The sequence below is a fragment of the Macrotis lagotis genome, chromosome 2, assembly GCF_037893015.1.
Source record: "Macrotis lagotis isolate mMagLag1 chromosome 2, bilby.v1.9.chrom.fasta, whole genome shotgun sequence".
NCBI lineage: Eukaryota > Metazoa > Chordata > Mammalia > Peramelemorphia > Peramelidae > Macrotis > Macrotis lagotis.
Genome location: NC_133659.1, coordinates 69,586,971 through 69,613,145, shown reverse-complemented (window position 1 = coordinate 69,613,145; position 26,175 = coordinate 69,586,971). Strand labels below are relative to the sequence as shown.

General features: G+C 34.2%; 1 protein-coding gene across 6 annotated transcripts in view; it reads left to right on the top strand.

Moving 5' to 3' along the window:
- The window catches only part of COP1 (COP1 E3 ubiquitin ligase), a 306,374-nt gene that overhangs the window by 19,475 nt on the left and 260,724 nt on the right, over positions 1-26,175 (top strand). For 4 of the 6 annotated variants that reach the window (XM_074222102.1, XM_074222096.1, XM_074222099.1 and 1 more), the window contains exons 3-5: positions 2,909-3,006; positions 15,649-15,725; positions 18,554-18,673. In XM_074222102.1, coding sequence (XP_074078203.1) covers positions 2,909-3,006; positions 15,649-15,725; positions 18,554-18,673 — 295 coding nt within the window. The remainder of the gene's footprint in view (positions 1-2,908; positions 3,007-15,648; positions 15,726-18,553; positions 18,674-26,175) is intronic. The other 2 variants (XM_074222097.1, XM_074222101.1) reach the window with 1 other exon arrangement.

Below are 26,175 nucleotides of genomic sequence, written 5' to 3'. Positions count from 1 at the left end.
GAAAGGTCTTCCACAAATGGGGTGAGGATGAATGAAATACAGTACTTTGCAGACTGTGCCAGCACAGACTGGGCCCTAGCAAACCAGGGGCAGACCTTGTGAGTCTTCTGAGTTTTGATGGTGGCAGCAACTGCTTCCACAGGTGGGAATGGGGTTGTACAGGAGGAGATTGTGACATCTCATTGCTGACACTGTTACTTTGTTCATAACTCAGATCTGGGTCACAGGCATTGGTGAGCGTCCCAGGGCAAGGAGGAGCAGTAGCACATCAGAGCTTGTTGATCTCAGTGTGGAGGGACCCTCATCACAGTTCCAGGGCAAAAAATAGTTCCTTTTAATGCTTAGCATTACAGACTAGAACACAGATCCAGGAGAGTAGTAAATCTCTCCTTGTATTGTACCACTTTGGAAGAATGAAAAACTTACAGGTCCCTAGAATTATTTCTGAGAATGTCTGCACATTAACGCTACAACTTGGGACAGTGTTCCCTCCACTCTAGAAGGAAAGCTCCATTTTAGGAGAAAGTTCAAAGTCAGGAAATAGACTGTAAAATAAAAATGTGGAAACAACAGAAAAACTCTTGTCTATAGAAAGTTACTAGGGTGACTAGGAAGATCAAAACACACTCTTAGGACATAACAAAACCAAAGCTCTTATATCCAAAGCCTCCAAGAAAAAAATATGAATTGGACTAAGACTATGGAAAGGCTTAAAAAGGAAAAAGGATTTTGAGAATAAAGGAGAGGTACAGGAAAAATTGGGAAGAGTCATGAAAGTTATGCAAGGAAAATCATGAAAAAAAGAATCAATAGTTTAGAAAAGGAGACACAAAAATACTAAACAAAATTGCATCTTAAAAAACATAACAGATCAAATGGTAAAAATGATATAAAAAAACCAATGAAGAGAAGAATGCATTGAAATGCAAAATTGGCCAGAGTGGGGAAAAAAAGGTACAAGTTCACCAAAGACAATAGCTCTTTAAAAAAATAAAATTTTTCAAGTGGAAAAAAAGGTACAAAAATTAGAATTGAGCAAATGACTATGAAAAATCAAGAAACAATAAAAATAAAATCAAAAGAGTGAAAAAATAGAAGACAGTGTGAAATATCTTAATGGGAAAAACTATTGATCTGGAAAATAGTCAAGAGAAATAAACCACTTGAAAGCCATGATTAAAAAAAAGAGCCTAGATATCATCTTTCATTTACCAGCAGGTAAAATAGAATTTGAAAGAATCTATCAATCACTTCCTGAAAGAGATCCCAAAATGAAAACTCCCAGTAATATTACAGCCCATTTCACAAGCTTCCAGATCATGGAGAATATATTGCAAGCAACCAGGCTTAGCAACTTGTATATTAAAGGATTGGAAGACTTGGAACAGTAGACAGGGGCAAATTATCTCACATAAAAAGAGGCAAAAAAAATCTTTTATTGTAGAAGGAAAGAGAAGAGAGAGTTGGAGAGGGAGTGAATAGACCTTGTTTTAAATGTACCTCTCATCAGTTGGCCCAAAAAGGGAATAACATAACACATTCATTTGGGTTTATAAATCTGTCTCACCTTACAGGAAAATAGGGGGGGGGAATAAGAGAAGGGGGGATTACAGAAGGGAGAGGAGGTTGTGGGAGGCAGTAGTCAGAAGCAAAACATTTTTAAGGAGGGACAGGGTAAAAGGAGAGATAGTGGAATAAATAGGATGGAAGAAAATACAATTAGCAATCTTAATTAAAAAAATTTTTGAAGCAAATTTCTCAGAAAAAAGCCTCCTTTTGCATACTGAGAACTGAGTCAAGAATAAAAATCACTTTCCCAATTGAGAAATGGCCAAAAAATTTGAAGTTTTCATATGAAGTAATCAAAGCCATTTACAGCCATATAAAAAAAAATAAGTTCCAACTCAGTTGATTGGAGAAATGTAAATTACAGTAATTCTGAGGTTACTACCCCATACCTAATAGGCTAATTGGCCAATAGGACAGAAAAAGGAAAATAACAAATATTGGAAGGGATATGGAAAACATGACAAATTGGGACTTTATTCAACCATTCTGTTTAGCAATTTAGAATTATGCCCAGTGGGCTATAAAACCAAGCAAATACCCTTTGGCTTAGCAGTTCCACTATTACGTCTGTATCTCAATAGAGATAAAAAACAAAAAAAAAAAAGGAAAGGGACTTATACATACAACAATATTTATAGATCTCTTTTCTGGTTTCAAAGACTCGTCAGTTGAGGGCATCAATTGGGGAATAACTGAACAAATCATTACATACTATTGTGACGGAATATTATTGTGCTATAAGAAATAATGAGCAGGATGTTCTCAGAAAAACCTGTAAAAATTTACAGAAACTGAAGCAAATTGACACAAACTGTGTACAAAGTAACAGAAATATTGTAAGATGATCAGCTCTGAATGACTTAGCTATTCTCAGCAACGTAATGATTCAAGAAAATTCTGAAGGATTTATAATGAAAAATGCTATCCAATATGAGAGAATGAACTGTTGGTGTCTGAACACAGATTAAACATACTATTTTTTACTTTTTTTGAGTTTATTTTGTCCATTTTCTTAAACATACTATTTTTTTTTTACTTTTTTTGAGTTTATTTTGTCTGTTTTCTTTCACAGTGTAACTAATACGCAAATGTTATATGTGATTTATATAAGCTGTATCGAAATGCTTGCCTTCTCAATGAGGAAGTTGGGGAGGGAGGAAGGGAGAGAATGTGGAACTCAAAGTTTTAAAACAAGTATAAAAATTGTTTTTACATGTAGTTGTGGAAAAATAAAAAATAACTAAGCAAATTTTTAAAAATCATACAGTTTCTCTACATTTTTTGAGCATATTAACATCATTGATGTAATTTTTTCGTTTTTTTATTTCTTTACCTATAGCTATAAATGTATCCATCAGAGCCTGGAAGACAATAATAGGTGTCCCAAGTGTAACTATGTTGTGGACAATATTGACCATCTTTACCCTAACTTCTTAGGTGAGTATTTGGAAATGAATTTTTTTAGAATGCCACACATTATATAAACCTGTAAACTTTCTTTGAGATGCCATATTAAAGGCAAATAACTCTGATGTTTCCATTGCTAGAATGAATGCAAACAGGCTGTACCTGTTAGAAAAGCAATATTTTCTTAAAACTAAAACTAGTATTTTGGGCAATCACCTTTTTTGTTTTTTTTTGTTTTTGAATTTGTAATGTATATTTCTCATTAGTGAGTGTTTCTTTTGTAGTGGTAGTCTGTTCTTTTTTTGAGGAAAAATTAGGTAGCACAGTGAATAAAGTAATTATTCCTCAACTTCATTTTTGTATTTGCATCAGTAAAAGTTGAGTCTGAATAGATTTAGTCATTTTAGAATCTAAAATCTTTAACCATAATAACATATTGTAGAGTAAGGTAAGAAATAGGGTGATTGAGCAGTAAAAGCAAATATAAGCATAGTTACATAATTCATGACCTTGAAAATTGTTGTAATACTGATAATCTGTGAACACAGTTTTAAAAAAGTCTTTGTTAAATGAGTCTTAATGTAAGATGTAATTATTTGTTTTTTAAAGGTTAAATTTAAAGGTTAAAGTAATAGCAGATTAATTTGTGAGAGTGGATTTGTATCTCTAGGAAGGAATTTATTAAAAGTTACAAAGTATATATGGTAAACTTAACTATTTTCCAGGAGTTATAATTATTTCAACATTTCTGCCTTTTTGGAATCTTGTTCTTGACATTTTCCCTCTTTGCATCTTTATGCTTTTTCTCTCCCATGGATCCTTTCAAATGTATACATGCATAATTTTGAACAAGAGATAGTAGATGAATGGTCAAAAGATGAAATAGAAATATTACTACTCACATGCTACATGTACATCTTATATACATATGCATCTTAGAACATCAGACCTTTAATGGAGAAGTTCGTTGCAAAGATTTTTTTCTCCTGGTAATTATTTAGCTCTAATTCTAAATGTACTACTTTTGTTTGTGAAAACAATTTTCAATTTTATATGATCAAAATTGTCTACTTAGTTTTTTAACTTTCTGTTCTTCATATAGTCAAGAAGTCTTCCTTTCTGCATAGTTGTGAAAAGTACACACTATCATATATAAGTGATAGATATAGATTTCTTTAGGTTCCAAATAGAAATTTAGTTTTCTGTTCTAAGAATAGATTTTCTAGAATCTTCTCTAGATTTCTAAAATAAAGAGTCTAAATTCTAGACTAAATTTCTTTTCAGGGCCTTGACTTCTTGTTTATCATTTTGTAAGATTTTTCTTTGGTATGAAATGGGGGCATATTTAGGTCCCCACACACTGTTGTACTTTTTGTCTATTTTTCTTTGTGATTTGATTAACTTTTTCCTTTAAGAAACTTTTTTCTTTGAGCTTAGATGCTTTTGCATTCAGTGCAATATATTAAATATTGATATTATTTCATTATCAATGATACTTTTAGAGTCATTAGGTGGTTCATTGAATAAGAGTGCTAGACCTTGAGTCAAGATCTTAATTCAAATGTGCCCGAGACAAGTCACTTAGACCTCTGTCTCAGTTCTCTTAGCAATAAAATGGGAATAACAACAAAAAACAACAACAACAATAATAATAATTATAGTACTACTCTCCCAGAGTTTTTAGGAGGATCAAATGAGATGATATTTATAAAAGCACTTTAGAGCAGTGCCTGCTATATAGCTTAATAAACACATGTTTGTTTCCTTCTTTCCTTTTTTAAAAAATTAATTTTGAGTGTTACAATTTTTCCCCTCTTCTCGATTCCCCCCCTCAGAAGGCAGTCTGTTAGTTTTTTTATTGTATCTTTTTAGTAGTTCATTCTCTTTTTCCCAAGGTAGTGGGGTTAAGTGACTTGCCCAAGATCACACAGCTAGGTAATTATTAATATCTGAGTTCGGATTTGAACTCTGGTCCTCCTGACTCCAAGGCTGGTGCTCTATCCACAGTGCCACTTAGCTGCCCCCTTCTTTCCTTTTGTTAAGCATAATAGAATTTTTCCACTTTTCCTTTTTAATTATGTCTTTTTTTTAATGTTCCCAGTTTCAGATTATGATTGCTACCCAATTTTTTTAGTTTCCCTGAAGTATAATATATTCTGCTCCAACTTCTCATTTTAAATTTTTATCAATTTATGTGTGTATGCTTTTGTGTTTACTTCAAATAATTGTTGAATTGGTTACTAATCCATTCTTCTGCCTTTCTCCATTTTCTGCATGAGGTAATCTAATTAGCATTCACTGTTATTACAATTCACATATTTAACTTCTTTGTATCTTTTTATATTTATATTTTTTTCTGCTTTTTTCTCACAAGCCCCCTTCCTTTTAGAAAAAGGGATTTAATAAATACTAATTATCTGTAATTTATAAGATCTGTTCCTATTTCTCTTTCCTTTTTTCTTTACCAAACCAAGACTTCAATTTTTTTCTTAGAGTCTCTCTTTTGTTTTAATCTCTCTTTTATGATAAACTCTTCAGAATTGAAGTTTTCCTTGTGCTAATTCTCTTTCTGATTTTGTTCTCCCTCATACTCCATTTCCATGTCTATTTGTTTATTGAGTTACACACCAAAATTTATGTATTTCTGCATGTATGTGTGCTGTCAGTCCTTTGCCTCGTTCAGATAAGAATGGAGTCTAGATATTGTTCCCAAAACCTTTTTTTGTTTGTAAACTGTTCTATTAATCTGAAATATTATTTATTCCTAGTATGTCTTTTTCTGTCCTTTTTCTTTCATTGACAAAAACCAACAAAACCAAAAAGATCCTTATCCATGCCCCAGTTTTCTTTTAATTTCTTCTTTCTGCAGCCCTTGAAGACATTCTGAAGGGATACTTTATTCTCTCCCATTAGAACACATCTCTTCATTGTTTAGCCTCCTCTAACTATTCTGTGTATTTATTTTTATATGTTTCTCTACCCTGTTGCCTTTGCATTTCATATATGTTCTTAGCCTCTGGTATTTTCATCAAAAATGTTTGAAAATTCTCTGTTCTATTAAAAATCCACTTTTCTTTCCTTTAGGATTATACATTTTTACAACATAAGTTAGTTTTGGGTTTAAGTGTTTATCTTTTTGCCCTTTTTATATCATATTCCATAATTTTAACTCTTTTATGGTGTTGTGGCCAGAATTTATTTTATTTTCCTTGATATTTGAATTTGGGGGGTGAAGTGTTTTTTCTTTGCCTTTGACAAAATTATTATCTTTGCTATGATAATTTTTGTTTGTTCTTTTAAGTAGTTTTAAAATTGATTTTCTAGGATTCTCTCCCTCGAATATAATAATATTATCTGCAAAGAGTGAGAGCTTTGTTTCCTCATTGCCTATTATAATTCCTTCCATTTCTTTTCATTTATTGCCAAAGTTAGCATTTCTAATACAGTATTGAATAATAGTAGTGATAATGGGAAGCCTTATTTCACCCCTGTTCTTATTGGGAATGCTTTTAGTTAATCTCCATTACATATAATGCTTTGATTAATACTGCATATCATTTTAAGGAAAACTCCATTTACTCCTATGCTCTCTAGTATTTTTTTTCTTTTTTTCTAGTATTTTTAATAAGAACAAGGTGCTGAATTTTAGCAAAGGCCTTTTCAACCTCTGTTGAGATAAATCATATAATTTTGGTTAATTTTGTTATTGATAATGGTTTTCCTGACATTTCCATCCCTTATTTTTGGCAAAACTCGTACCTTATCATAGTGTATTGACTTAGTAATAGCTTGCTGAAATCTCTACTAAAATTTTATTGTATCAATATTCCTTAGGAAGACAATTCTGTAATTTTCTTTATCATCTTTGGCTCTTCCTGGTTTAGGTGTCAGCACCATGTTGATCCTATAAAAGGAATTTGGCAGAATTCTTTCACTTATTTATATTGTAGTTGCTCTCCTGGTTCTTATTTCACTCTGCATCATTTCGTAGGATGAAAGATTTAATGTTTGAAACCAATTACATAGATATATTTGTTTAAATATGGTTTTCTTATATTAAGATATAGTATCTGTCCAAAGAATGTTGTTGAATTTTTTTAGTCGTGTTTGGCTCTTTGTGATCCCATTTGGGCTTTTTCTTGGCAGAGATACTGGAGTAGTTTGCCATTTTCTTGTTGAGTTCATTTTACAGATAAGGAGACTAAAGCAAACAAGATTAAGTGACCTGTCCTAGATCTCACAGCTAGGAAGTATCTGTGGCTAGATTTGAATCCCAGAACAAGAGACAGCTTGAATCCAAACCTGGCACTGTCTTTTGTGTCACCTACCTGCCCCAAAGGACAGGAGAGTGAAGGCAAAGAGTTAAGACAGTCAGAATTATACATTAACATTATTTACCTATATGAATTCAAGTAATACAGTATAGGCAAATCTAGAATAACATTGTATATAATAGGAAAATACACTCTTGGTTTGTAGTTACTGTTCTTTTGCCCAAAGCCATGGTATTACAGGAGTGATTGTGTTTGTGTGTGTGTGTGTGTGTGTGTGTGTGTGTGTGTGTGTACACACACACATGTCTATGTTTTGGCATTGAGATCTAACAATTTGGTAGTATCTCTACTATGTAATTAAGACCCTGAGTGAAATATTAGAGCTTAACTGACAATGATATTAGAGATTTTTTAGGGTTTTGAGATACATTAGTAGATTCTGAGCTGCTATTTGGAGACATTTTCTTTTTCTTTCTCCCCACAAAGGACTTTTCTTTCCCTTAACAAGAATAGAATGAGACAGGCATAAAAAAAAAAAACCAGTTCATATGAGAACATTCTAGAGATTTCATGGACTGTAAGCTTAATGAATGATGTGACAATCAAGCAATTCAAACAATCTTAAACTACATTATTAGAAGCACAGTGTTCAGATGGCAGTCCTAGTGTGCTTTGCTGAATTCTATGCTTTTTTTTTTTTTAAGTTTTTTTGCAAGGCAATGGGGTTAAATGGCTTGCCCAAGGCCACACACCTAGGTAATTATTAAGTGTCTGAGGTCGGATTTGAACTGAGGTACTCCTGACTCCAGGGTTAGTGCTCTATCCACTGCACCACCTAGCTGCCCCAATTCTATACCTTTTAATGGTATTATAATAATATTCCATTACATCTATAGACTATATTTTATTTAGCCGTTCCCTAGTTGATAGGCTACCTTAAGTTTACTTTTTTTTTGCTACAATAAAATGTGCTGCTATAAATATATTTGTGTGTGTGTGTGTGTAGATAGATAGATATATCTTAATCCTTTCCCTCTTTCTTTAATCTTTGTGAATTATATGCCTACTTTTCCCATTATCTAGGTACATGTGTTGAATCTTCTCAATTTATTTTCACTGTCAATATTATTTTATATTATAGGTACTCAAACCCATTCTCCTGGACTTTTGAAGAAGTAGATCTTCTAGTTTTCCCCTTCTTCACCACTTTTAATCTATTCTTGAAGCTGTTAGAGAAATAATTTTTATTATATTTATATCTGATTTTGTTATTCCTGTGCTCATAATCCTTAAGTGGTTTCCTTTCAACTACTGAGTATAGTTTAGGCATCTTTCCTTAAATATTCCAAAACTTGAGTAACTTACTTTTCATCTGTCCTTTTTTTGTTAAATTTATTTTTTATTCTCATTTTGTACAAATGTTTTTCTTTACATTAATAAAATATACTTGTTTACAAGTAAACAAAATACCCCATCCCCCCGTGCATATAGATAGACTTGCTTGGGCAAAAAAGTAAAGGGGGGGAGAAAAAAAATTAAAATTAAAAAAAATAATAGTAATAATTGTAGGTATGGCCAGGTGGCGCAATGGACGAAGCACCGGCCCTGGAGCCACGAGCACCTGAGTCCATATCCAGCCTTGTAAACCCAATAATCACCCAGCCATGTGACATGCAAGCCACCCGATCCCCACTGCCCTGCAAAAACCAAAAAGAAGAAGAAAAAAAGACCCAAAATAAAATAAAATAGTAATAATAATAGGGGTGGCTGGGTGGCAGACAGAGCATTGGCCCTTGAGCCAGGAGCACCCGGGTCCGAATCTGGCCCCAGACACCCAATGATCACCCTGCTATGTGGCCCCACCCAGCCCCACTTGCCCTGCACCCTCCCCCAAATGATAATAATAACAAAAAATGTGTTTCAGTCTTTGTTCCAACACCATCAACTCTGTCGTGAGTGGATCACATTCTTTATGATAAGTCCATCACAAAAGTTACTTCCATATTTTTCCAACGTTGCCATTGCTGATCGCAACTCCCTCCTTTCGTATTTCTCCACTGCCATGTACTATATTTTCTCTCTGACTCTACTGTAGGGTTGCTGAGTGGCGCAGCAGACAGATCCCTGGTCCTGGGGCCAAGAGGCCCTGAGCCCCCATACCACCCCTTAGGCCCAGAATCCACCTGGCCCTATGGTCCTGGGCAGGCCTTCCAATCCCAGTCCCTTGCATGAAGTAAGAAAGAAAATGTGTTATATCTGACCACTCTCCCCCCATGGTCCATCCTCTCCTCCTTTATTCACATCCCCACCCCTTTCCCCCTGCTCCCCCCTCCTTCTTACTCCAGTTGTCTATACCCCATTGAGTATATTTGCTGTTTCCTCTCCTAGCCATCTCTGATGAGAGCAAAGGTTCACTCATTGCCCCTTGCCTCCCCCCTTCCATATCATTGCAATAGCTCATTGTAATAAAAAAAATCTTATGTGAGATAGCTTGGACTATTCCCCCTCTCCTTTTTCTTTCTCCCATTCCATTTCCCTTTTTTTCTTATTGACTCCATTTTTACACCATATTTTATCTTCGACTTCAGCTTTCTCCTGTGCTTAAACTATAAAAGCTCCCTCTACCTGCTCTATTAACTGAGATGGTTCATATGAATATTATCAGTATCATTTTTCTATACATGCAGTTCATCCTCATTAAGTCCCTCATATTTCCCCCCTCTCCTCCAATCTCCATGCTTCACCTGAGTCCTGCATCTGAAGATCAAACCTTCTGTTCAGCTCTGGCCATTCCAAAAGGAACCTTTGAAATTCCCCTGGTTCATTGAAAGTCCATCTTTTTCCCTGGAAGAGGACATTCAGCCTTGCTGGGTAGTTGATTCTTGGCTGCATTCTAAGCTCTTTTGCCTTCTGGTATATTGTATTCCAAGCCCTACGAGCTTCCAATGTAGCTGCTGCTAAGTCCTGTGTGATCCTGACTGCAGCTCCACGATATTTGAACTGTGTCCTTACTGGCTGCTTGTAATATTTTCTCTTTGACTTGGGAGTTCTGGAACTTGGCTATAATATTCCTGGGGGTTGGTTTTTTGGGATCTCTTTCTCTGGGGGATCGGTGGGTTCTCTCCATTTCTATTTTGCCCTCTGCTTCTAGAATATCAGGGCAATTTTCCTGTAGTAATTCTTTGAAAATGATGTCAAGGCTCTTTTCCTGATCATGACTTTCAGGTATTCCAATAATTTTCATATTATCTTTCCTAAGTCTGTTTTCCATATAATCAGTTGTTTTTTCAATGAGATATTTCACATTTTCTTCTAATTTTTCATTTTTTTGGTTTTGAAGTATTGATTCCTGATTTCTGGTAAATTCATCAATATCCCTGAATTCTATTCTTTGTCTGAAGGATTTATTCTCCTCAGAGAGTTTTCTTATCTCTTTTTCCATGAGGCCAATTTTGCTTTTTAAAGCATTCTTCTCCTCAATAACTTTTTGAACTGTTTTATCCATTTGACCTAAGCTAGTTTTTAGCATGCTATTTTCTTCAGCATTTTTTTGGATTTCCTTGACTAAGCTGCTGACTTCATTTTCATGTTTTTCCTGCATCTCTCTCCTTTCTTTTCCTAGTTTTTCTTCTAACTCCCTCATTTGATTTTCAAAGTCTTTTTTGAGCTCTATCATAGCCTGAGCCCAATTTCTGTTTTTCTTGGAGTCTTTAGATGCAGGAGCTTGTGCTTCCTCATCTTCAGACTGAGTATTTTGATCCTTCTTGGGCTCATTTGCAAAATATTTCTCAATGGTCTTCCTCTTGTTTCTTTGTTCATTTTTCCAGCCTAAGCCTGTTTTTGGGGGGTGCTTCCTGAGCTTTTGGGACACTCCCACAAGGGTCTCAGTATGTGGGGTTCTGTCCTCCCTCCTGGTCTGTGAATGACCATAAGTGCCCCCCTCTGCCACGGGACTGAGGTGGGGGGGGCCTGCTGTTCTATGGGGGGGCCTAGACTGCGATCAGGATCTGAATGTGGTCAGAGCCCCAGAGTCCTGTTCCAGGGGCAGAGGACAGAGCTCTGCAGTCTCTCTTCACTCCCCTCCCTCAGCTCAATGGGCTCATGCCCTGGGGGCTCCTGCTTACCTGCTCCACCTGCTTCTGTTTCCTGGTCTAGGCTGCTGAAAGACCAGGCTGCTGGCTATGTGCCCTGAGGGCCAGGCTCTGGCAGAGGTCCCCCGCTGTTCCCCCCACTTTGTGCTCGGTGCTCCCCGGGGTGCAGCTCAGGCGACTCCCTCGCTGCTGTGAGCTGAGGCTCCCAGCGCCCTGGGGCTGCCTCCAGGAGGCTGAAGTTCTTTGGCTCTGGCGGCCACCGCTCTGGCCTTGGGGAGCAGAGCCTTTCTGCTCTTTTCCAGGTTACCTTGAGTAGGAGAACTGCCTCACTGGGTCCCTTTGTGGGTTCTGTCTCTTGAAAGTTTAGTTAGAGCCCTTAGTTTATGAGTTTTTATCAGAGAGCTCCTAAGACTGGATCCCTTCATGTCGCCATCTTGGCTCTGCCCCCCCATCTGTCCTTTTTAACTGTCATACACTTTCCTACCATGTGTGTTCCAGCTGAACTGCTGTCCACTATACATACATTATACTTTCTAGCCTCTGCTCACATTGTTCTTTATAACTGGAATACATTATACTTGTTTCTAACTGTTGAATTTTCTCACTCATCCTTTAGAATACATCTCAAATGTCACTTCTTCTAAGAATTCTGTTCTTGTTCTCCCCTATTACCCTAATTGGTAATGACCATTTTATCTAGGAACTTTTTGTAGGACTTTGTTTATACTATTCTTAAATACTTAATGTAGTTTCAAAACAAAATTACTTGCCTATTTGACATGTCTTTTGACTATCCTATAAGCTCCAGAAGAGCATAGCTTATTAAATTTCATGTCTACAACAGTGCTCTGTACTGAGGAGGCAATTAATAATTAAAATGTTGAATTATCTTTTTACCTTTTGATTCTTGTAAGTAATTGTGACCTTAATGTAAACTCTTATGCATTTATCGGAGGTACTATGATATGAGAGCATTGCCTGAGAAGTGCTTTCTTGTGTGACTTGTGATTTAAAGTTAAATTTACAATTCCTCAACATTTCCAGGGATTAGGGACACAGAACTCCCATGAATGTGAAAAATCTGAATACCTCTAAGTCTCACCCCAAACTTATATTTAAAATATGTATATTTTAAATAATCCTCATGATATTTATAAAAAAGGTGAAAAAAACACACTGCATCCATTGAAAGTTCTAGTTTCTATGAGAGATTTGTATCAGTGTAGCTGCATCAACTGTTTCACAGATTTCCTTCTCCTGAGAAAAGCATAAAAATGCAAAGATTTAGTGCTAAAGGAAATCATGTGACTGAATCTGGATGGTAGAGAGACAAAAAGGAGCCTTTCTCAAATATAATGTGAAGCCCATAGTTCTTTAGCTTCCTGAAACTTTGAACAAAATTTAACTTCAGAAAATAAATTTATGGATATATATTTTTGGTAGCGAATGATAAAATAGACTGATAACATAATATTTATGACTTGATGATTTTCTTTCATTTGCTTTATATATGTACATCATTTATGATTTTCTACAATATGCTGCCAATCTCCAAAAATTGCCATTTAGTTATCAATGGTCAACTTTCAAAAACTAAAACCATGAATATGAAAATTTTGTCTGTCAAGGGATGAGTATTTGTAATACAAGCAGAAATTGGTTTATTGGTGATATATAATCAGGGCTTCATCTAGTCAATGAGCAGATATCTTTTCAAGTTAATTCTATGAAAGCTGATCTTGCTTGTTGCATTAGCTAATAGCATATAGCTATTAGACTATAAAGTAACAGTTACAATCATTCAATCTCAGAATTGGAATTAAGTCAGCTTGTTCAAGCCACACCAGAATTAGGTCCTCTTCTATAACATAATTTGATAAATGGTTATCTTGCTTTTGTTTAGGAAGCCATCAGAGGAAAATCTACAACCTCTAGAGGCAGCTAATTCCTTTTTTGAACAGCACAAATTGTTAGGAAGAAGATTTTTATAACAAGCCTGAAATTGGTCTCTTTGCAATTTCTGTCCATTGCCTCTGCTTTTCTTTCCTTGCCAAGTTGAAGATTCCTAATTCCCTAAAACAATTATGGGGCTTGAGACCTTTATATTTTAGTTTCCTATCTCTGAATGCTCTCCAGACTTTCTTTCCTAAAAAATGGTTCCTAGAAATAATAATCACTAAAATTTATATAGTACTTTAAGGTTTGTAAAGTGCTTTATATATATTTCATTTGATCCTTGCAGTAACCTTCTGAGGTAGGTGCTATCCCCATTTTATGAATGAGGAAACTGAGATTGAGAGAGATTAAGTGATGTCCTCAAGGTCATATAAAACTAGTAAGTATCTGAGGCAGGTTTTAACTTCAGGTCTTCTTGACTCCAATTCTGATATATTTTTTATTGTGCCACCTCCCTAGACTCTTTTGATGGTTTTCTGACTGATCTTCCTGCCTCAAGTCTCTTCCTACACTAATCTGTCTTTCACTCAACTATCAAAGTGAGACCTGACCACATTACTCCTACACAATGAACCCAGTTGTCTCCCTGTGATAAGATTTAAATTTTTCTGATTAAAACTTAAAAACCACTACAGCCTAGCCCTAATTTATCTTTGTAGCCTTGTAATGTTTTAAGCTCTTTCTCACTCTGTATCTGAACTGGCGAACTTGCTGCTGCACATAACTCACTATCTTCTGCCTTCATACCTTTGCACAGGTTGGTGTTAATGCTGAGCATGAAGTCCTGGCCCTTAAAAATACTTTTTTTCCTTTTAAAATTCACATTCAAAGTCTTTTACAGACATCTTTCTTATATCCCTCCCTGCTCCCCATTGCTAAATTGAAATATATATATATATATATATATATATATATATATATATTTTTTTTTTTTTTTTTTTTTTTTTTTTTTTTTAAGGTTTTTGCAGGGCAAATGGGGTTAAGTGGCTTGCCCAAGGCCACACAGCTAGGCAATTTTTAAGTGTCTGAGACCAGATTTGAACCCAGGTACTCCTGACTCCAGGGCCGGTGCTTTATCCACTGAGCCACCTAGCCACCCCTGAAATATATTTTCTTTGTGTATATTTTGTGTACCCTTATATGTATACATGCTGTCACACAGCTAGTTTCCTAGTGTCTGAGGCCAGATTTGAACACAGATCTTCCTGACACCAAGGAAGTCTTTATCCACTTCACTTAACACCTGTTGCTTTATCAACTTTACTACCTCACTGTCTTGATACCTTTCAGGCTCTTAGAGGTTCAGTGATGGGCCCCATCCACTGAGGGGATCAGGGCAGTGGGATCTATAACCCATTCCCAGAGAGAGTGTCTGAGGGTAAAGTGGGGGGGGGGGAAGGAAGAACTATATCAGAACAGAAAGCAGTGGTTTTCTGTAGGTCTTTGTTACTTCCTCATCCTGTTTGCTTTCTCATGATTATCAGTAATTTATTGAAGAGGTAATGAAGTTCTTTTTGAATGCAGAGAAGGAGATGGGTGTGAGAGACAATGTGAAGAAAGAATGGACACAGCATGCACTTGATTGTATATGTAGAGTGAGGGAGATTGAGAAATAACACTAAGGTTATAAAATTGGAAAACTGGAAGGCTGATATCCTGCCTTTGACTGAAATAAGGCAGTTTAGAGGAGGGACAGGTTTTGGTGGAAAGGCAATGATTAATGGTTCTCTTTGAGAAATGTTGAATTTGAGACCTATGAACATCCATTCCAAAATATCCAATAGGCAATTGGTCTCATGCACTGGATAGAAATAAATAATTGATTTCATGACAGATGATTAGATCAAAAAGAGAGAATAAAAACAGGATTGGGATCAGCTCCGTAATTACTTAGGGTTCAGAAATGATTGATGATTCTGTAAAGAGACTGAGAAACAGTGAATGAGATGGGGAAGAAGAGAACCGAGAGACAGGAATGTCACTAAAACTCAAGAGGAGAGAATATTTAGGAAGGGAAAATGATCAGCATTATCAAACTACAATAATTAAGGATTAGGATGCAAAAGGCTATCAGATTTGACTCTCGAGATATATTGCTCATTGGATCCAATGACATAATATATAAAAAGTGTTTTACAAAACTTAAAACTCTACATATATGTGTGTGAGATATATTTATTTGAATAGGTTTGTCCATTTAAAATGGGCAGTTGAAAAAGCAAGAAAACAATCCATGTTTTCTGCTTTTTAAATATCATTATAGGTTTTGTGCTTTTGAAATTGAAATGATTCAGCCAACTTAAATAGCCAAGTCTGATACATATAAAATAATACATTCTTTTTCTTCCCAGTGAATGAACTTATTCTCAAACAGAAGCAAAGATTTGAGGAAAAGAGGTTCAAGTTGGACCATTCAGTGAGTAGCACCGTATGTTTCAACTCTTTTTTACTACATTTTATAACTCATTTTGTTTTAGGTAACAATTTAATCTTAAGGAAAATTAAAGTATTTTGTCAATGATCCAAGTAAAGGAAATTTTTGGTCTCTACAGTTTTCCTAATAAAATTTAAGAATTTATATATATATATATATATATATATATATATATATATGTTAATTTGTAATTCTTAACTTCATTTATGACTATCTTGAACAATTAGTGGGCAAAGTTAGGCTCCCTAGACTTTAAAAATCCATGAAGATAGTGACTATTTTTTTTAAGATTTTTTTTTCAAGGCAATGGGGTTAAGTGGCTTGCCCAAGGCCACATGGCTAGGTAATTATTAAGTGTCTGAGGTCGGATTTGAACCCAGGTACTCCTGACTCCAAGACCAGTGCTCTATTCACTGTGCCACCTAGCCGCCCCCGATAGTGACTATTTTTTATCTATATTATTGTCTAAAAATTTTTGCTTTCAGTAGTAGACATTTAATAAATGTTGAATTTGATTAGATTTATGAGAATGGAACTGAATTTTGAAGGAAAGAATTGGGAATGAGGAAAAGAAGATGAAATTATTGAAAGGAGTCTTTTGATAATCTCTCCAAAAATTTGGAATTTGGAAGGCTTGGTCCTAAATGGGTCCTCAAGGAACTATACTTAAATAGACCCATGAAAGAACTACTTGAGCTCCCATTACCATTAGCAATAACAATAATTTCAATAATAACTCACCTTTTAAACATTCTTTACAACTATTTCTTTTGTGATGAGTTACCATCTTCGAGTGCTTCTTACTCTGTGGAGTCATTATTTCTTTTTTCTCTCTCAGATAATCTGATATGGAGTTAAAGTAAAATTAAACCTGTTTAATTCAATTCAGAGTATAGTTTATGAAACTAAAACATGCTCCTAATCCTGTTCCTAGATGAGTAAGCAATGAAATGTTGAGGATTTCTAAGAGCTTCCTCTAGTATTTGTGCGCTAATCCTTTAGATCAAATCAGTTTGATTGGAAAGTGAAACTCAATTACCATTCTCCTTACTGTAGATTTTTGGTAGTATAAATAGTGATACTATATACATATACATATATATGTATATATATGTATATGTAGGATTAATAATTCAGCAGAATATGCTTCCTGTGAGAGAGATTGTTAATTCATCAAGGATCAATACAATTTCTTATTTTTTCTTTATAGTAATAGAATGACTTGCACATGGTAGCCCTCTAATAAACATTCCTGGAATGAATACTGTACAGCAGTACATAATATGAGAACACCTCAATTTGAGTAGTATTTTAACTGGAACAAATGTCAGATTTTAACATTAAAATTTCAAAAAAAATTCTTTGCTCTAAGGAAAATATTTTATTTTTGTCTAATATATACTTTCTTCAGATTTGTTTCAAGTCATGTGAAAAATAATTTCTTAATGACTTCATTCATTCCTCTATATTCCATTTCCTTAGTGTCCTGAGTCATTTACTTTTTAGTTGTGAATTTTATAATTTGAGAAAGACTTAAAGATTTATGGAAATTGTTCCACATTTCTGTTGAACAGGACAGCAATTCTTGTATATATAAATACATACTTCTTTATGAGACACAATAATCAATATTTTAAAAAAATTCCTTTGGGACTGAAATGCATATTAAGTAGTTGGGCCTTTGCCTGTTTCTGGGTTGAGAACTGGGATCAAATTTTTGTTTCTTTGCTACTATCATCAGTGGTGATACTGTTTTAGCTATAAGCTTTTTTATTAAATTCTTAACTGAGCTAAGATTTACATCCTATCATTTGCCATAGAGGTAGACATACTCAAGTGAAGGAAATGGTCAGTTGTTTATCTTTCACTTAAGAGATGGGAGACTCTTAGGGGAAAGCTTAGGCATTCTATTGGTATAGCCCTCCTTGTCTAGATGGAGAAGAGACTATCCTGCTCAGGTTTTTAAAGAAAATTATCAAATTCAGTCATTGGTTTCAAATTTTCTTGATGAACATAATAGAGTACTACAAATACTTTTCATTAAAATATAGACAGCTTTTTGTTTTTGTTTTTGGGAGCAATGGAGTTAAGTGATTTGCCCAGGGTCACACAGCTAGTAAGTATTAAGTGTCCAGTGCTGGATTTGAACTCATGTTCTTCTGATTCCAGAACCAATTGCACTATCCACTGTGCCACCTCAAAAATAGACATCTTTTTCTTTCTTTTTTTTTTTGCAAGGTAATGGGGTTAAGTGACTTGCCCAAGACCACACAGCTAAGTAATTATTAAGTGTTTGAAATTTGAACTCAGGTCCTCCTAACTCCCAAGGCCAGTACTCTGTCCACTGTGCTACCTAGCTGCCCCAAAATAGACATCTTAAAATAGCTTTCTCAACATAGATTTAATTATATTTATGTGCATGTATGTTCCAGAATAATGATAATTAGCAATCTGTTACTTTATTTGAGAATGAATGGATAGTTTGATTTTTTTTTCTTTGGCATGAAGATACCAATGAAAAAGAGTCAGGAACATTCTTGCTGTGAAAGGTAGGACAATTCATGATGGGGAGGATAGAAGGATTAAATTTCACCCAGAGGCAAAATTGAGCCATTGGCAGGGAAATCAGTCTTGGATTATGGTGGTAGTAGTAGTAGTAGTAGTAGTAGTAGTAGTAGTAGTAGTAGTAGTAGTAGTATATTTTTGAAAGCAGCATAACATTATGGAGTCTTATAATTTCAAAATGTATTAGAGAAACATCTAGAATATGCTTTTTGTTGGTTAAGGTTTTGTATTTCCTCTCTTCATTTCTTCTGTTTCAGAATGGTCACAGATGGCAAATATTTCAGGATTTACTGGGAACTGATCAAGATAATCTGGATTTGCCCAATGTCAATTTGATGCTAGAACTACTTGTGCAAAAGAAAAAACAGCTGGAGGCAGTAAGTAGAAGGGGCTTTTTTGTGTTTGTTTATTGTTTTTGTTGTTTTATTTTCTTTAATCTTGCCTTGTGTCAGGAATGTATTTAAACAAGTATAGGAATATTTTAAGATGGTGTTATTCAATCTACCTTTTTTCCCAGTTCAGGTAGGCAATGTCATTTTTCATTTTCATTAGTGTCCCCCTTTGAATCAAAGGACAGCTATTAAAATTCTCTCTTGACAAGGCTATTTATTGTCTGTAGCATTGTTAGAATTGAATGCCTGAAGAGCAGTTACAGAGCTGTGAACTATGATAAGTTCTTTTTGCTGAAAATAAATGGAATAAATTAATAAGATAATTATCAATTAAACACATGTGGATTATTGGGCATACTACTGATGGGTACTACATTTCAGAAGGGACATTGACAATCTGCACTTATCTGGAGAAGGTTAACCTTAATGGTGAAGACTCAAAACAATGCTAGATGAAGGATTTGTTAAAGAACCTTGAGACAGATGTTTAGCTTGGAGAAGAAAAGACCTGAAAAGGAGACATGAATGCAATCTTTAAAAAGGTTGATAAATAAAGCAGGTTTAAATTGTCTTAAGTAGACAGAATAAATCACAGTTGGTAAGAGTTAATACAGAGATGTATTTCGACTCAACGTTAGGAAAAAACTCCTAACATTTGTAACTGTCAAAAAGATGAATGGGTTGCCTTTGGAGCTAGTGGATTTCTTCTCTGAACAGACCTTTGAGCAAAGACTGTATGACTACCTTCTGGATGTATGTAGTAGGGATTTGGAAATGTGACTGTGTTTTAGGTTCGTGATATGTCTCAATTGCTTAGATTCCATATTAGTCTCAATAAAAACTCTTTCTTTGCCTTGCCCCCCATCTAAAATTCAGCCTATATAAAATTTGAGTAATACCTGTTTTTAGTCTTATTTTTCAGAAAATGTATATATGCATATATGTAGATATTTTTCTATTAAAAGAGTTTACATATATATTTTGAACAATGCAATAGTTGATAATAGTGGAAAAATTAAGATAAAATTGTTTGATGTCGAGATAGCTTTTGAGGACTGTATATTATATATATATATATATATATGTATGTATATATGCTTAATCATATCATGGCCATTATATTTATATTTTTTTGGAGCACTTTGAAAGCTTATAAACAAGACATTTTTAAAATATGAATATTTGTTTTCCATTTGTAAACAACAGTAGTTTCTACCTTATCAGTTTTTTGTAATGTTTTGACTTTCAGAATTTTTTCCTCAACCTCCCTTCCCTATCCCTCCACAAAGGCAGTCTGATAATCTTTATATTATTTCCATGCTATACATTGATCAAAATTGAATGTGTTGACAAAAATCATATCCCCGAGGAAAAAATAAAATATAAGAGATAGCAAAATTGCATAGTACATAAGACAGTTTTTTTAACAAAAAATTGAAGGTAATAGTCTTTGATGTTTGATAAACAAGAAATTTTAAAACTGTCGTTTAGCTGTCCTTTCAGTAGAAAAGTTACCTTTATCATTAGGTTCAATCAACATTCATTTTTTTCATCCATCTTTTTCATCTTTGTTCTTTTTAGATGTATGTGATCACTTCCTCTTTCCTTGCCTTCTTTGACACTTCTCTCTTCTCATTCTCCTCTTCGTACCTTTCTGATTATTCCTTTCAAATCCACTTTGCTGGAACATTCTCATCTTCTGCTTCTTAACTAAGACTGATAACGAGGGTCTGACATCTAACTTTGCTTCTCTTCATGTTTTCGGACATTACTTCCAAATTTATGTATTCAATCCACATTTCTTTCTTGAATTTCAATCTTCCATTTCTGTGAACTGATGAACTATCCTAAATAAAGACTTGACAAACCTCCAGGTCATGTGTCTCTTATTGGTTCTTTTCTCTCTACTTGCATCACCACGATCATAAATCAGGCATTTTTTCTTTTCTAGACTGTTTTAAAAGCCTTCTAGTTTATTCCCTTTCTTCAAACTTCCATCTCCATTGTACCCTCTACTCTGATTTTAAAATGATCTTTGTAAAGCATAGATAGATGTGAGGCTTCAGTTGCTCACTGATAGATCTGATGGGTATAGGGGTGGGGTGGGAGGAATGTTTTAATATAATTAAAAGTATTTTGATAACTTAATTTCATTATAATTGATTTCCTTTGCATTTAATTTACTTTTTTACTTTTGAAAAATTATCCTGAGATACATAGGCTTCAACTGATTTCTAAAGAGGTCCATGATGGAGGAGGTTCAAAACCCCTGTTCTAGATAAAATACAAACTCATCTGATATTTAAAACCCTTTATGCTTCTACCTCTCTTTTTAATTGGATTACACTTAATTTGCTTTCACTAAGGCACTCTGCATTCCTATTCAATTGACTTGCTTTTTCCTATCTGGGGCATTCTGAACCCCTACATTGGAATTCTTTCTCTCCCCATTACTTGCCTATCATACATATCATATTGAATGTTCTGAAGCATCCTAAACTCAGTATGTCCAAAATTGTACTTAGTTCTTTCCTACCCTCTGTCTTTATTTCTTTCCTTTCACTTTTGAAGAGACCATGTTTCCCAGTCTTAAATACCCAGGTATCAGCCAGGAGGCAGGTAAGTGTCACATAGGAACATCTGACTTCAACTCTACCTCAGCTACTTACTAGAATTGTAGGCCTCCGTCTACCTCAGTTTTCTCAAATGTGAAATGGGGATTACTATCCTGTCTTCTTGTTATGATAGCTGTGAAGGACTTAGAACAGGGTATGGCACATAATAGTCATTGGTCAGTCATTTCAGTTATATCTGACTTTGAGATCTCATTTGGGGTTTCCTTGTCAAAGATATTGGAGGGGTTTGCTATTTTTTTCTCTCCATTTCATTTTATAATTGAGGAAACTGAGGCCTCCAAGGGGAAGTGACTTGTCCAGGGTCATACAGCTATGAAGTGTCTGAGGCCAGATTTGAACTTAGGGAAAGGAATCTTCCTGACTTAAAGCTCAGAACTTTATCCATGGTACTGTTGCAATGCCCATACTAGACACTTCATTTTTAATTCTTCTCTTCATCTTTTGCCTCCTTTTTGGCACCCCCGAGAGCTAGTCTGCTGCCAAGTACTGTTGATTTTGCATTTGCTATATCTCTTGTCTATGCTCTGACAGTGTCACCACCCTGGTACCATCCCCATCTAGTACAGATACTTCCTGGTCAGTCTCCCTGTCTCACGTTTCTGTTCCATTTTATCCTCCAGTTGACTATTAAAATTGATTTTCCTAAAGGGAAAGTCTGTTCTTGCCACCCATTTATACATTAAACTCCTACTGTTTTTTGGCATTTAGAGTCCTTCTAATCAGATAGACCTTTCTTATTTTTCTATCTTGTACACCTTGTTGCACCTTTCCTTCCCACCAAATACTTTTGCATAAGACTTTGGATCTCCCAGCTCCATGAATTTTCACTAGTCCTCTGCCTGAAATTCTCTTTCCCTCATTTTCATCTTTTGACTTCTTTGACTTCTTCAGCTAAATCTCACCTTCTACAGAAAACCTTAATTCTGGTGCCTTTCCTCTGTCGAATATCTCCAGTTTATCCTATTTGTTTTTTATTTGTAAATAATGTAATGTTGTCTCTTCCATTAGACTTTTAACACTTTAAGAGATTTCTTTGTATTCTTAGTGCTTATCATTGTGCCTGGTACATAGTAGCCATGTAAATATTAGTTAGTTGACTGAAGTTAGTACTAAATTAAATCCATACAGTGAGCTATTTGATAGTAAGATAGCAAATGAAAAAAATAATTTTTTTTGACAGCAATGAAAAGACTAGTTTTGCATTAACCAGTAAACCAGAATCTTTTCTTTCTTTTAGGTTGTTTTTTTTTTTGCTAGGCGAATGGGGTTAAGTGACTTGCCCAAGGCCACATAGCTATGGAATTATTAAGTGTCTGAGGCCAGATTTGAACTCAGGTACTCCTGACTCCAGGGCTGGTGCTCTATCCACTGTGCCACCTAGCCACCTCTGTGCCACCTAGCTGCCCCCAGATTCTTAATCTTGAAGTTCTCCATCTCCTCACCTCACATGGCCAAACAGTTGCCAGATTTTGAATATATGAATGAATGAATGAATGAATAAGCAATTATTGGGTGCTTACTATGTATCTGCATGAGCAAAAGCAAGAAAGCTTGTTCCCTTTCTGATTTCTATATGCGGTAGTAGAGGCCAGGAAAGAACATTGATTTATGTAAAAATCTTAATTGTGCCTTTGCAGTTTCTTTATTTCTTTTTCCTTCTCTTATCATATAGCAATCACCTTTAATTTACATATATACACATAACATACATGCATGCATGCATACATATTTGTCTATATGTCTCTGGTGTGTCCTGTTCCCTTCACCTGCTCCAGCAATGTGAACTCTTTGAAAGTAAGGACTTTTGATATTTTACTTTATTTCTCTGGCATCTAATTCCATGTTGGTGAATAATATGCTCATATCAGTTATAAACATCTTATATTTCACAGTTTACTGTCAATAATGAAAATAAATTTTATTTATTATTATCCCTTGGGTAATTGTGAGAAATGTGCTTGTAAGTCTTAAAGCTTTCTTTCAGTTTGACCTAATATCTTAAAATATTTAGATTTATAGCTGGCATTATACCAAGTCTAGTTCAAAGTATTTGAGTGTGCATGCTAAATTGTCAGTGCAATTTAGATTCTTAAGCAGTCATGCAATATTGCATAGTCATGTTTATATGATTGTTACTGAGTAGGGGGATTAGGTTTTATTTTTTCCCTTGAATCATCCATCAATAGTTATCTTACTGGGTAATGAATTAACTAAATGGTAGTCATTAGCAAGGTGAAAGAAAAGGTGTTAAAATATTTAGGAAATACCTAAAGTGAATTATTCTTTCTTCCATAATTGTAGTTTGATTGTCTCATTTCTTTTCATTTATGCTGATATCTTTAGGGAATATGTTAAAATAAAGAAAATTTTAAAACTAGATATTAACGTATTAGAAGAAAAATTGTCTAATGCTTATATTTTATAAGTAAGAGCTTTGTATTCATTATTAGAATTAATTGAATACCATTTCTAAAATGTGAAGAATTTTATAAATTTATGGCTTTCTTGGCTTGAATTGTAATTCATTTTAAGTAATGTTCATGCTGTCTCTTTATATGAAATTGTGAACTTTATGATGCTGTAAAAGTATCTGGGCATCAGGGTTTAGTAGCACAATGATCCTCATAGATAGAGGATCTGGGTTTTATCTTCCTTTTAAACTATCTAGTCTCTTTATTTCTGTATTTCTCTTTCCTTGAAATGGCTCTCAGTGTTCACCTTTTTAGTGGTCATATTCAAGTCCTATTTCTGGAGCCCTCTGAAGATAATATAGCCAGTATTTTGTTAGAGAACTATCTGAATATGTTACTCAGGTAAATATTTGTTAGCTGCAGTGTTGTATTAATTCTTTATGGTAAGGTTCTTAGAATCACATTTTTAAATGCATAAGTAAATTTTCAAAGGAAGGAATATTAATCCTTAAAATGACCATGATCACTAGATCTTGTTTAACTACACAAGATGAATAGTTAAAGATAATGAGCTGTATGAAGAAACCCAACTAAAAACATCTATTAAATTTTATATTCCTCTACAAATATTACAAGAATTAATAAGTGTGTGACTGGGAAAATAAAGAAATAAAAATAACGTTTTTTTCTTTAATGATCTACTTTAAGGAAAGAGAAGGGGAAAATGAAAACTATTCAAATTGGTAAATATATATTCAATATATTAAATTGGTATTATATAACTGCCTCTCAGGTCAGACAAAGCAACTATTTGTTTGAACTAGGAACCCAATCACTGAACTAATTTATTAGAGAGATGGTGACGATTTTTTAAGTACTACCAAAGGCACGGTGGCACAGATGACTTTCTTTTTTAAATGACAAAGAATAAAGCAAATCAGAATCAAGGTAAAGTAAAGAAATCCATTAAGTTTTATTATTTAATTACAAAAGAAAAATAAGATAAAACAAAAGTTTCTGAAAACACCAAAATTATACTATCCACTGACAAGGGGCAAGTGATGACCTGTTGATCACATTAAAATATAATTAATATATAATAATTAACACCACAAAATAAATTGTTAAAGAAAAACAGTTAAGCAAAGTGAATTTTCTTAATTGTTGGATGCCTTGTGCTTTTAAAAGTAAATTAAAACCAGCCAGTTTAAACTCTTAAGTCAAGTTTCCATTTGTATGCTCTAAAGATTTTTTCCCCAAATGTGTGTTTGATATGTTTATATTTTTATCACAAACATGTGTATATTATTATATACCTATATGCATAGATAGATAGTCAACAAAATAGAACAAAAGCCAATTTCATGAAGTCCTTTTAAGAAATCTTGCTCTGGAGTATGTAATAGAAATAAAGCTTGTGCCTAGTGAACAGACTCTTGAGACATGCAAACAAATCAAAATGCATCATATAAAAATGGAAATATAGTTCAAGTGCCAAGGAAGTTGAAGTGTGTCTGGGTATTTTCTTTTTAATTTGGTCATCTTTCCTAACTTTCACCCTTTGGGAAAATAATGTTTGTAAACATGCAGTGGGAATTTTAATTACAACTAAGAACATTTCATTGGCAAGAACTGGATAGTGGGGGAAAACCTTTGAAACATACAAATGTAGACTTGTCTTAAGAGTTTTAAGCTGGTGGTTTTAATTTACTTTTAAAAAACAAAACATACAACAAAGAAGATAATCCATCTTATTCAATTATTTTACTTCAAGGTATCTTGTTTTCTTTTTTAAAAAATTCATTTTGTTGTGTTTTCTTTTTTAAAAAATTCATTTTGTTGTGTTAATTATTGTAGATATTTTAATGTGATCAGCAGGTTATCTCCGACTATCAATGGATATGGTAGTTTGGTGTTTTTAGAAACTTATATTTTTTTTTAATTTTTCTTCTGTAAGTGAAGTATAAGACTTACTGGATTTTCTTCATCTTGATTCAGATTTGCTTATTCTTTGTCACTTAAGAGACAGCTTTTTTTTTAAGTTTTTTATTATGACACCTGTGCCATTGTGCCTTTGGATAGTACATTAATAATCTTTATCTTCCCTCTAATGAATTAGTTCAATGATTTTGTTTCTAGTTCAAACTCAGTTGATGTGTTGATTATGAGACAATTAATGATAGTTTTTCCTTTATCTTTGTGATGTATATTTATGGTTTCTTCTAGTCACTGCTCTAGATGGGTTGTATTTTGCCCTTTTCTTTTCCTTAAAGTAGATCATTTAAAAATAAACTTTTTTTTTTACTTCTTCATTTTCCCAGTCATACACTTTTTAATTCTTGTAATATTTGTAGAGGAATGTAGAATTTAATAGATGGTGTTCAGCTGAATTTCTTCATGCAACTCATGATCTTTAATTGTTTGTCTTGTGTAGTTAAAC